The following is an 11,297-nucleotide window of genomic DNA, read 5'->3' as shown; positions in this document are numbered from 1 at the left end:
CCCATTTTCTTATATGTTTGACTAAAATATACAATCTCAAATGGGTAAATAATTAAAATGCTTATGGAATGGAAAAACATGACATATTAAGACGCACGAGACAAGATTTATGTCCCGAAATTGACAAACTACAATTGTTTTACTATTTTTTAAGGTACAAGTACAACTGTCTTTAATAAAACTAAATCGGTTGTATTTTTTGTTTAACCTAATTTAAAAAAAAAAAAACAAATATTTACTTGATACTGGTTTAGATTATAAATGTTAATAACATTCCTAAAAGTTACGTTTACAAACATAATCCCGTACGTACATAATATATTTGAAAATTTTATAACAAATTTTGTTTTTGAAATCAATCCCGCACGTATGTGCGGGTCCAAATCTAGTATATATGTAAGTCGAACATAACCAAAATTCATCAATGCAAATTCCAAAACCTAACTTTATTATAATTCAATATAAGAATTTATATATCGAAATTATTTGAACCAAATTACAAAATTCTTCAAGCTCGTCCCCTATTTCTCTTTTTTTTTGTTTTTTTTTTTAATCAGGATACGCAATTAAATTACAGATTTTTAACTTTTTATATTTGGCATAAAAGAGTATCAACACTTTGTAGTTTGTATATATGTGTCTGTACGCTCCAAAGAGTCTTTGTAGTCTTTTGCAAACGCACAGCTTCTTTTGGATTCTGATCTAACAAATAGGTTTGTTATAGTTAAACATTTTACAATGTCTCTCATTCGAAAGCTTTGTTGTCTGAACATCAAAATTGTTACTTAGCAGCCAAGTAAGGCTAGTTGAATCTGCAGATTAATATTATCATCAAGCAAGTAAAGTATAAAATTAAACAGAGCAAAGCAAAACAAAAAAAAGTACCAAAACTTTCTGCAGATATGTCTATTAAGAATCCATAAAGAAAGAGATACAAAAGAGCATAAAGCTTGGATCAATGGAAAAAATTGCAAATCTTAACACCTAAAACCTGCAACTACTGCTGTACAACTTGATAATAAAATTAAAATAATGATTAATGTGCATTTTCTTATAATTAAGTTTTAAACTTTATGGTATTTCAAGTCTTTCTCAATCTCTCATATGCCATGTGATATTATTGGCTACAGTTTTAGTGTAGATTTGCTTAAGTGTCCAAACTCCAAGCACCAATACATAAAGTTTACTCAACGAAGTCAAGCCTCGTGGCAATGTTCAGAAGCTTTACTATAATGCAGAGAAACTTAATGTACCTTGCTTTGTTATTCCAATAATCACAATTAACCAATCGTGTATATTAGATAATGATATGACAATTAGGTTTTCCAAAGTAAACACCAACAAAAGATTAAAGCTTCATGTCATATAATCTCTTACTATTGACATCACTGATGTGCAACGCCAACAAAGTAAGACTTGTAAACTTACATATATCATCAACTTTTCAAAGTGATACTATCCAGCAAAGACTCACACACATGCATCTTTAAGCAAGTGACTTTTAGAAAAGTTTGAACTTTAAAGACTTGTTGGATGCATTGAACCAACTAGAAGAAGGCGTAAAAGACAAGATCAAGGAAATTAAGTTCCTTTGACAAGTATAAGCAAGAGGTTCTTCTTGGCCATCTTGAGTGGAACCCAATGCACAAAGAGGCCATTTTCTGGCGTGATAACGTCACAAGCTTTGAGGACAATGACTTCCAGGTATGACTTCTTTAAACCTGTTTCGGGAATCAAAGGGCGCAAAGCAGACTGGTTCCAGACAAGTTTGGTCTCTGCTCTGTTATGTTGATCCTTGTGCCTTCTTACTTGGTCGAGAATAATATTTCTTTATCGATTGGTCCTCCTAATCACGTTTTAAAACCTGTCTGGATGCAGATAGTCAGGGTCCGATCCTCCTCACGATGCTGGACACGTCAAGTGATCCAAGATCATTGGCGGTGGCATGCTTTGATCTCTCACAATTCATACAGTACCACGCAGCGGGGAGAGTGATCGTAACAGCCCTCAAGGCAAAAGAACGAGTGACAACAACGCTGAGGTCACCAAGAACGCCCTCTTGTGCATCCAGAGGCTTTCTCAAAAATTGCAAATCCTTTCTCGGAGATACTAATCAAGCCACACAATTCCTGTATAAAGTTGAATAGTTTCTTTTTCTTGGATCAAAGTCTCAACATCTCTTTACTTCAACATCAAAACCAAAATCCCAAAAACATCATTCACTAATTGTTCAAATTAAACAAGAGTTTCAAAAGTTGCTACAGCTCCTCCAGTTTTGGGTTTTCATATTCTCCCTCAGTTGCTACAGCTCCTTCTTTATCTGCAATTTGTTTCAATTAAACATAACATTACACAATCTTATTTATATTAATTTAAGACGAAAATGGCATAAAATTTTCCAAACCTCCTCCATCGTTGCCCTTCATTATCATGTTCATTAACACTAAGGAACCTCCAAGATTTGATATAAACCCCATTCTCCGATCTTCCACTTCTTATTATAGCCTATTCCGATCTCAAAGAGAAGCTCGGTGGAAGTCACATCCTCTGCTTCAACTTCAAATATGTAGATATGCTCTGTTAAAAATCGATATATGTAATGGCCGCTTGGTGTACACCGAACTTTGAGATCATTCTGTTTGTCCATGATTTCAATATCTACATGCATCGAATCATCAACCGATTCTTCATTAATATTAACCAGCATGATGCAAGCCTTAAATCTCAAAGATTTAGGAAGAGGCGACTCATTTAACTTGATTGTCAATAAACCTCCAGCAGTAGCTCGGTGATTGAAGCAGGCAGGCACTTGTTTACTTGGTAACACCGCATATCTAGAAGTGGATGTGTGCATGATGAGATCTCTGGCTTCTTGATTCAGTTTGAAGCAGTTCCTGAACTTAAGACGGATCTCTGGATTGTTAAAGGAACAATCGAGCCTCTCAAGGGATTGACAATTGTCTGCATCTATGTCACATAGGGAATCTGAAAATTGGGGGAGTGATACCAGATTCTTGCAGTTGTGGAGTCCAAGTTCACGTAAACGAGACATTTCCTTGACCCATGGAGCAACTTCTTGTATATCTTCGTTCAACTGCAGCTCCGTGATGATGTCAAGAGCATGCGGGAATTCCTTGAGGCTTTCAAAGTATGACATACGGAAATAAGAAAGACGAGACCACGACAAGATCGACAAAGGAACTTCTTTTATTGCAGTTCCGGTGAGCGACAGCTCCTTAATGTTTGTGGAGATCTCAGGAAAACTTTTCAACTGCGAGCAATCTGTGAGATCAAGAATACCGAGAGATTTCAAGTTGATGTTGGTTGGAAGAGCCTCTAGCTTTGAGCATCCTCTCATTCTCAAATAACGCAATCGCTGAAGGTTCCCTATGGAAGAAGGAAGCTCCACCAGATTTGAGCAGTGAGATAGATTCAAATAATCGAGATTAGTGAGATCTCCAATAGAGGAGGGGAGATTCACGAGACTTGAACATCCACTAACATTCAAATACTTGAGATTTTTGGCAGTTCCAATAGAAGGAGGGAGCTCGAGTAGACTTGAGCAATAATTGAGATCCAATTCCTCAAGTTTAGTCGCATTCTCGATAGCAGGGAGCTCTAGTAGACTTGAGCAATTATCGAGATTCAATACCTCAAGTTTAGTCGCATTCTCGATAGCAGGCAGCTCCAAAACACGTGAACAATTTTCTAGATTCAATTCCTTGAGATTAGTGGCATTTATAGAAGACGGGAGTTTCACAAGACTTGAACAATTCCAAAGATTCAACTTCTCGAGTTTAGTTGCATTCCCAATATAGGGAAGCTCCACAAGATTCGAGCAATTAGAGAGATCTAATTTCTGGAGATTGGTCAAATTCTCAATAGAAGAAGGGATTTTCACCAGCTTTGAGCATTGAGAGAGGTCTAATTTCTGGAGATTGGTTGCATTCCCAATAGAAGAAGGAAGCTTCCTTAAACTCCCACAACAAATGAGATTTAACTCTTCAAGATTAATTGCGGTTGAAAGATCGGGAAGCTCTTTCAGATCTTTAGAAAAAGACAAATCCATCCACTTGAGATTTTTAAGTTGCTGCATTGAAACAATAAGAAAATGATGACAGGATTGGTTTATAAAGCTGGAGTTTGTTAAACATTATATATTTTTACCGATACAAATTAATGAGATTATAGAAATATAAGAAAATGGTTTTGAAAATTGAATTATTTAAATCAAAATTACTTACTTTAGTTCCTTTCCATAGCTTCTTAAGCTTGCTAGGCCTCATACGTAGTTCGACGAGAGACTCCGAATTAAAACTAGATCGCAAACATTTACTTTTGAAACCACTCCAATCCAGTAATCTAATCTTTTGAGAATGATACAAAAGTGAGTGCAGTCTCTCAAACTGAGAAATACACACACCCGTGATTCTTACGATTTCGAGATCTGACATTCTTTTAAGTGCTTTCTTACTTATCTTCAATTCTTTCTCAGTCATAGATAAATGCATGCCTATAAACCGTCTATCATCCTAAAAAAGAGCCAAAAAAAAGAAAAAGATAAGTAGATAACATAGTTAGTTATCAAATAAACTCAATTTGTAAGGCAAAAAACTTACAGTTTTATCATTACTAAGCACTTCAGAGATATCTTTTTTATCAATCAAAAGCTGATATTTTGAGTTCTGATCAGTGTGGACGAATTGCTTACGAGAAATCTCTCTTCCGAATTGTGCTAGCACAGCATGCATATGTATATATCCGGTAATATTGTCAAAAGATATGAAAGATTTCTCAGCTAAGACATGAATACCAGCTTTCGTCACATGCAAGAACTTCTTTGGAAGAATCTCTTCCACTTTATGTTGATCTTCGTCGTTGAAAAAGCAGGCTATATAGAGAAATAAATATTTATATTCATCATCTAAGGCATCGTAACTGAACTTTATAATGCTCTTTATTTCTCCATTAAGACTGGTCTTTAACATTGGTAGTGTCCTTTCCCACTCTAGCTTGGACCTTCCTTTCAAAGCGGAGCCTAGAACCTTCAATCCCAAAGGGAGTTTATCAGCAAGGTATGCAACTTCCTGAGCAAGCTCATAGAAGCCTTCATATGGGTTTTTCTGACCAAAGGCATGCATACAAAAGATTTGAAAAGTCTCATCATTTGATGGAAATTTCACTTTGTATATATGATTGATCCCATGGGAGTTTAAAATTCCTTGATCTTCTGTTGTGATTATAATCCGACTTCCAGGACCAAAGCATTGATTTTCTTTCGCCAAGGCCTCTAGTTGTTGTACATGATCCACATCATCAAGAACAAGTAACACTTTCTTGTCTTTTAACCGTTCTTTTGCCACCCCTAAATGAGATATCGTGATTTCTTTCTGATTGATCATCTGGGACAGCATTTGGTTTTGTAGTTGCAATTTTGCACTATAATCATCCAAACAAGGTCTTGGATAGCAGCTTTTGATATTAACCATGATTGCGGCAAGTTGGAATCTGTTAGAGACTCGGTTAAACAGAACTCTGGAGATGGTCGTCTTACCAATCCCAGGTGGCCCCCAAATCCCAATCATCCTTACTTCATCCAAATCTAAGCTTAGTAACGGTTCTAAGTCTTCCATATGAGCTTTCATCCCTACTAAACCATCAAAATCTCTTGATGGTGTGGAGCTATTCAACATGTTTGAAACATCAGTTGTTATTTTTGCAATCATAGCCGCTTCATTGACCCTAACATTGAAAGATAGTAAGTATAATTGTTAAAAAGTGATGATAAATTCTGATACATATCCAAAACATATGTATTTTTTGTGCTATTTTTTTAAAGTGACAAATAAACTGTAAAAAGAAATCCACGTATTAATAAGATGGAAGTACACAATTTAAAAAGTTACTTAACTACAATATAGTGCCAATACAAATTCTATCAAATTACAACTTATTTTAGTTTTTACAACAACGGTTAAAAAAAAGAAGAGGAAATTATAATATGCATTAAATTAAATATCATATGAGTAAAAATGTCAAAAACTAATTTATAAAATTTAATTAAATTACAGAAACAAATATATATATATATATATTTTTTAGAATACAACCAATCAAAATGCACATATAAAATTTGATATGTAATTTACCATATTATATTTTGGGGAATTTCAAAAATACCCCTTTTCCAATACCACTTTTTAAAAATACCCCTCTTTCTAATTTTATCAAAAAGTCACTATAAATTTTGAAATTTATCAAAAACATATAAGTAAACTTATATTTATAAACACAAATTATCTTTATATGTGTGTAAATTTATATATATATTTCATAAATACCATATAAATACATTTTAAAAACCTTTTAAAATCATTTAAAACCCTTATAAAAACTGTGTAACCCTTTTAAAAACCTTATAAAACATTATAAATGCCATTTAGAACCTTTTAAAACCTTATAGATATTTAGATTTAGTCTCCCAGTAGTAATGATGAATTCGATGTACCTTATTAACCATATAAAAGGTTATAATTTTTCATATTTGAAAAGGGGTATTTTTGAAAATGGATAGAAAAGAGGGGTATTTTTAAAAAGGGGTACACAAAAAGGGGTATTTCTCAAAAATTCTCTTATATTTTTATTAGTCATTATACTTCACTTCTCACTTTTATATGATTTTATGTAGAGAAATTCTTACTAATGATCTTTTTATGATACCCTTTTGCAAAACTACCATCTTTTTTTGCCATATACATTTTTGCCATCTCTTAAATTTTAATGACCATTATACCCCTAGTTGAAAGAAGATTCCTTCCTTCGGATGGAATATTCCATCCAAAATATTTCTTGCCAAAAATTTAAAAATGGTTTTAAAAGGATTTAAAAATAGTTTTAAATGATTTACAAGGGGGTTTAAAGGGTTTTAGAAGTTTACAAAGGTTTTTCAAGGGTTTACAAAGACTTTTAAAGGGTTTACAAGGGTTTTTAAAAGGGTCTTAGAAGTTTACAAAAGTTTTTATTAAAATATTTACCACGGTTATAAGGGGTTTTAAAGGGATTTACAAGTGTTTATAAATGTTATAAAATGATTTACAAATGTTTTAAAAGGTTTTCTAAAGTTTTTAAAGGTTTTGTATGACTTTTAAAAGATTTATAAGGGGTTTTAAAGGATTTTTTAAGGGTTTTAAAAATATGTACAAGGTTTTTAAAGAATTCTGGAAATATTATGGCCGGAATTTGTTTGGCGGAAAAATTTTTGGAATGAATATTCTTTTTGTTGGAAATAATATTCTTTTTTCATCATGGGTTATAATAAAAGAGTGTAATTTATTCATTTTGTACATTGAATAGGGTATTTTTGAAAATGGACACCAAGAGAGGGTATTTGTATAATGTTATTGTGGAAATCTCCCTTTTATGTTATGTGAAACAAATAAATTATCATCTTATCCGTATAATAAAAAAAATTAGATTTTTCAGCATATACCATGATTTATATTTTTTAATAAAGAAAATAAATTTTTAAATCAATGAATAAATAATTGTAATGGGTCAAACATTCAGACTTGAGTAATTATATTTCAATAAATTAGTTTAAATTGGAATATTTAATGTAATGTATTATATGATAGAAAGATTTGTGGTTCTTATAATAATATATGTCTGGTTAAATTATATGATGATTAAGTTCAAATAAGATTTGATACATCTAAATATTTAAAATTTTTATTGTGTAAACAATTTTGAAAATAAGGAATAATAGATTGTGCAAATTGATATTCTAAATGAAAACATGGATTCTTAATTATATTCAATTTCATTTTGTGGTTGGTATCATAAATAAAGTAATTTTCAAGAAATATTAAAACAAAATTCATCAGTCTAATATTATAATTTAGGACTAACAAAAAAAAATCAATATCATTTTACTTAATACTTACTATAATATTATAATATATTAAATCTCTATTCTAAAATATATATAAAATAAATTACTAAATACAAATCAACCCGTGTTAGAATCTAGTATTAATTAATTAAGGAGAGTATTAAATCAAGAGGACGAACCAATTGCTAGAATGATATCCAGCGATTTGGGCCACATCCTCCAAAGCTTTTCTCCATATCTCAGTACGATCTTGTGTTTTATCTTTACAAGTTTGTCTGAAGGCTTCTCCAAAATCTCCCATCTGCTTCCTTACTTCAGTTGGTTCCACTTCATAGAAAATAGTCATGACTGTTTGACCTGATAGTTCCCTGCATTTCATGATCTCTGCCAACTCATCAAGACACCACGAAGAAGAAGCATAGTTCTTGGAGAGCAAGACGATCGCGATCTTTGATCCTTTGATAGCTTCTACGAGTGCAGGACCTATCGGCTTACTCCTCTGTATATCATTATCAATGAATGGGTCGATTCCCTTACTTCTGAATGATTCCATGATGTGACTAAGAAAGGTTCTTCGGACATCTTCCCCGTGGAAGCTGGGGAAAACATCGTGTTTCCAGTTTCGAGACAAAGATGTTTGAGGAGATAAAAGAGATAAAGAAGAAGAATCCATTAGTATGGTAAAAGATGGAGCAAGGATTTCTAGAGATGGATGGAGCAAGGATTTTAACAATGAACAAGAGGCTTTGTGTGACTGTCGAAGACTCTACTGACACAGAAGACTCTATGGATGTTTCCAGGAAAATATGGTGAGATTTCGTGGAAAATGTTTGCTAACGACAAAATCACTGTCCCACAATACTCAGAAATGATAAGATAAACATCTCAAACAACAACACTTTACGTCCACACATTCTTCTTCTTTTTTTTTTTTTTTTCTCTTTCTCTTCTAATAATATTGAATGATAGATAGAATACAAATCTTATCTTAAGAATATGTACAGTTTAACAAGGTTCAGGGAAGAAGAAATAAATGTCACAGATTCAAGCTTCACATCATTTCTCATACTCTTAAATTGCTAAGATGTTTACAAATGTAGTAAGAGAATAAAAGAACTCTCTCAGTTTTAAGTGCAAAGCAGTATCATCAACTTTACACGGTGATACTGTCCAGCAAAGGCGCACAAGCATCTTCAAGCAAGTCCAGTACCTGCAAAAGAAACAGCAGACCAAGTTACAGACAAAGATTCAAGTTTCCATTTGAGTTTTGTCCAAACAAAACAATACAATTCTGGAACGAAAGGCTACTTGGTGGTGACAGTGGCTATAAAGTCTTATAGACTAAAACCAACCATTTTGATAGATCTCTAGTGGTTAAATTCATTAATGAATTGCAATTGAAAACGTCTGAGATGTGTGTTTGTGCAGATCAAGTCCGTTGAAAGGTGCTGCTAGAGATATTAATCAACGATGATAAAAACATAGAGAAGCAAATGGTGCAAGTCAAGGCACTTTTGGAGGCAATGCTAGAGATATTAATCAACCATCCTGAACAACGTAACTGGTTCTATACTATGATCAGTCATCTTCAAAAGGAGATAAGAAAGTGTAAACGTAACTTCAGATGCAAGGTCTGCCTTATCTCTCGTCACCTCAACGTATCGTCTACTTTTGTCCACTGTTTATTGCTTTTTAAGTATCTTATGAATCACTCTTGACATTTCTGTTTATCAAGACCATATATGGATAATGGATGTGAATACGAGTTTGCTAATACATATCTTTACTCTAGATCAGTTTCATCAATTCCAGTCCTCCCCCTAAACAAAATACATTTTGCCATCCATACAAGTTTCGAAATCTCCCTCTCATCAATTCAGATTTTGCCACCACCATCTACAACACCTTATTAGCAAGTCTAATGCTTCGGCTCCATCATCTCTGCATTTAAACCGCATTCACATTTTTAACAAAACACATTGGTCCAAAGAGCAGACAAAAGATGCCAACCTGAGGAGATTTTAGAAGGGCCCTATCAAAATATTACCGCTCTCTCCGTCTGATATTTCTTCAAGCTTTGCGATTGCATCCATAAGAGCTAGTTCATGATCCTAGAGTAACACAAATGAACATGACATAGCAAATATAACAGTAAAACTAAACTTGGCACAAGATGTATGTTTTCTAGAGGCAGAACTTATACGAATTAACAAAGGTGTATAACACATTAGGTAGCCATTTAACTAAACTTTATACAATACATGATTCAGCTTTTACTAAGAAAATCAGAACAAATTTCAGCATTTAGCAGCACCTTCTGGACGGGCTTATCTAACACGCGCGAATATTTTCAACGACATAACAAATTGCACTGGTTCTTCCACCTCAGATCAATGTTTGCAACGCGGAGAAATCAGGTATCTGCCAACTGTCAGCAAAGCCATAAGTTCAAAACAAGTTAACAAATGACAAGAAAATAGGATTGTTCTGCATACCTCGTCAATCATAAGCCTCAATATATCCTGTGCACGAGGATCACCAGATCGTTTATGGATACCATATTGTTGACATGATACAACATATGTAAACTTCATGTTAGCAACAGCTTGGCACTGTGCCAACCTAACCGAAAACAATCAACTGACCAATATAAACCAATTATAAAGACCTTTATGATTGCGTGAAAGCAGTTAGATAAATATATCACCAAAAAAGTATTCATTCAAATCATCCTAGTTCCTCCACTGCGAGTGCTTAGACTTGCCTTTTTTTGCTTCTTTGAGCCTCCTGTGAATGGTACAATTACGTAAATAAGAATACTAACAAGCAAAAATGCTAAAAGCAAAAGGAAAAGCTCAAAATTTAAGCCATACCATCTGAATCACTTCATAGATTTTGGAGTCAAAACTTTCCGATCAAGAATGCATCTTCTTCGCCTCCATAAGCTGGCTTCACATTTTCCCCAGTCATAGGACTAACACATTCCCAGCCAGCATACCATAGAGTTCAAATGCCATCTGCAAAAGCATGAAATAGAGTAGGAAGAGTATAAACTACACATTTAGGAATGCATAGCGAAAAAATCAGTGTATTATTAAAATCAAGCGTGCTAACCATCTGTACTAAAATGCTAATTTTGTAAGGAAAACAATATCAATCGACATTTTCTCATCAAGCACATATATACAAGTTTTGCCTTACAAAAAAAATATTAGTGTGCTTGCAAGTTATTAGCTTCTTAGCAGAAATACAAACAACAAAAGAATGAAACTTTCAATGATAAAGTTTGACAGTAAAGCATAATATTAGCACTGGCGGAAAAGCATAAAAAGAAAACAAGAATCACGCACAAACTATGGAAGACTTGCACAAAGAAACATACATGATGATAAATGTAGCAGAGACA

The 11,297-nt window shown here is 33.4% G+C and overlaps 3 protein-coding genes across 3 annotated transcripts in view; all 3 read right to left on the bottom strand.

Annotated features, from left to right (window-relative positions):
• Window positions 1-11,297, bottom strand: part of LOC17887200 (probable disease resistance protein RPP1) — a 50,913-nt gene that overhangs the window by 25,685 nt on the left and 13,931 nt on the right. The gene's annotated exons all lie outside the window — the stretch shown is intronic.
• On the bottom strand, window positions 1,883-5,693 carry LOC17887143 (probable disease resistance protein RPP1). The gene is made up of 5 exons (XM_023783120.1): window positions 4,620-5,693; window positions 4,453-4,532; window positions 3,737-4,136; window positions 2,473-3,670; window positions 1,883-2,109 (listed from the first exon to the last, which is right to left on the bottom strand). Exons 1-5 carry the CDS (start codon window positions 5,691-5,693, stop codon window positions 1,883-1,885), a joined length of 2,979 nt encoding a protein of 992 aa, XP_023638888.1.
• Window positions 8,052-8,734, bottom strand: LOC111830757 (probable disease resistance protein RPP1). The gene has a single exon (XM_023783518.1). It carries the CDS (start codon window positions 8,562-8,564, stop codon window positions 8,052-8,054), a length of 513 nt encoding a protein of 170 aa, XP_023639286.1. The 5' UTR covers window positions 8,565-8,734.

Source organism: Capsella rubella, unplaced genomic scaffold (genome assembly GCF_000375325.1).
Source record: "Capsella rubella cultivar Monte Gargano unplaced genomic scaffold, Caprub1_0 scaffold_5, whole genome shotgun sequence".
Classification (NCBI taxonomy): Eukaryota; Viridiplantae; Streptophyta; class Magnoliopsida; order Brassicales; family Brassicaceae; genus Capsella; species Capsella rubella.
Note: the sequence above shows the minus strand (reverse complement) of the source record. Positions and strands in the feature narration are given on the sequence as shown.

What these genes read in the sequence shown, in the direction of transcription:
- LOC111830757 (XM_023783518.1), bottom strand. Translation starts at nt 8,564, where the DNA reads ATGGATTCTTCTTCTTTATCTCTTTTATCTCCTCAAACATCTTTGTCT.
- LOC17887143 (XM_023783120.1), bottom strand. Translation starts at nt 5,693, where the DNA reads ATGTTGAATAGCTCCACACCATCAAGAGATTTTGATGGTTTAGTAGGG. An exon ending in TGCTTAGTAATGATAAAACT is followed by an intron (nt 4,533 to 4,619) that starts GTAAGTTTTTTG and finishes GCTCTTTTTTAG; the next exon opens with GATGATAGACGGTTTATAGG. An exon ending in AAGAAAGCACTTAAAAGAAT is followed by an intron (nt 4,137 to 4,452) that starts GTCAGATCTCGA and finishes AACAAACTCCAG; the next exon opens with CTTTATAAACCAATCCTGTC.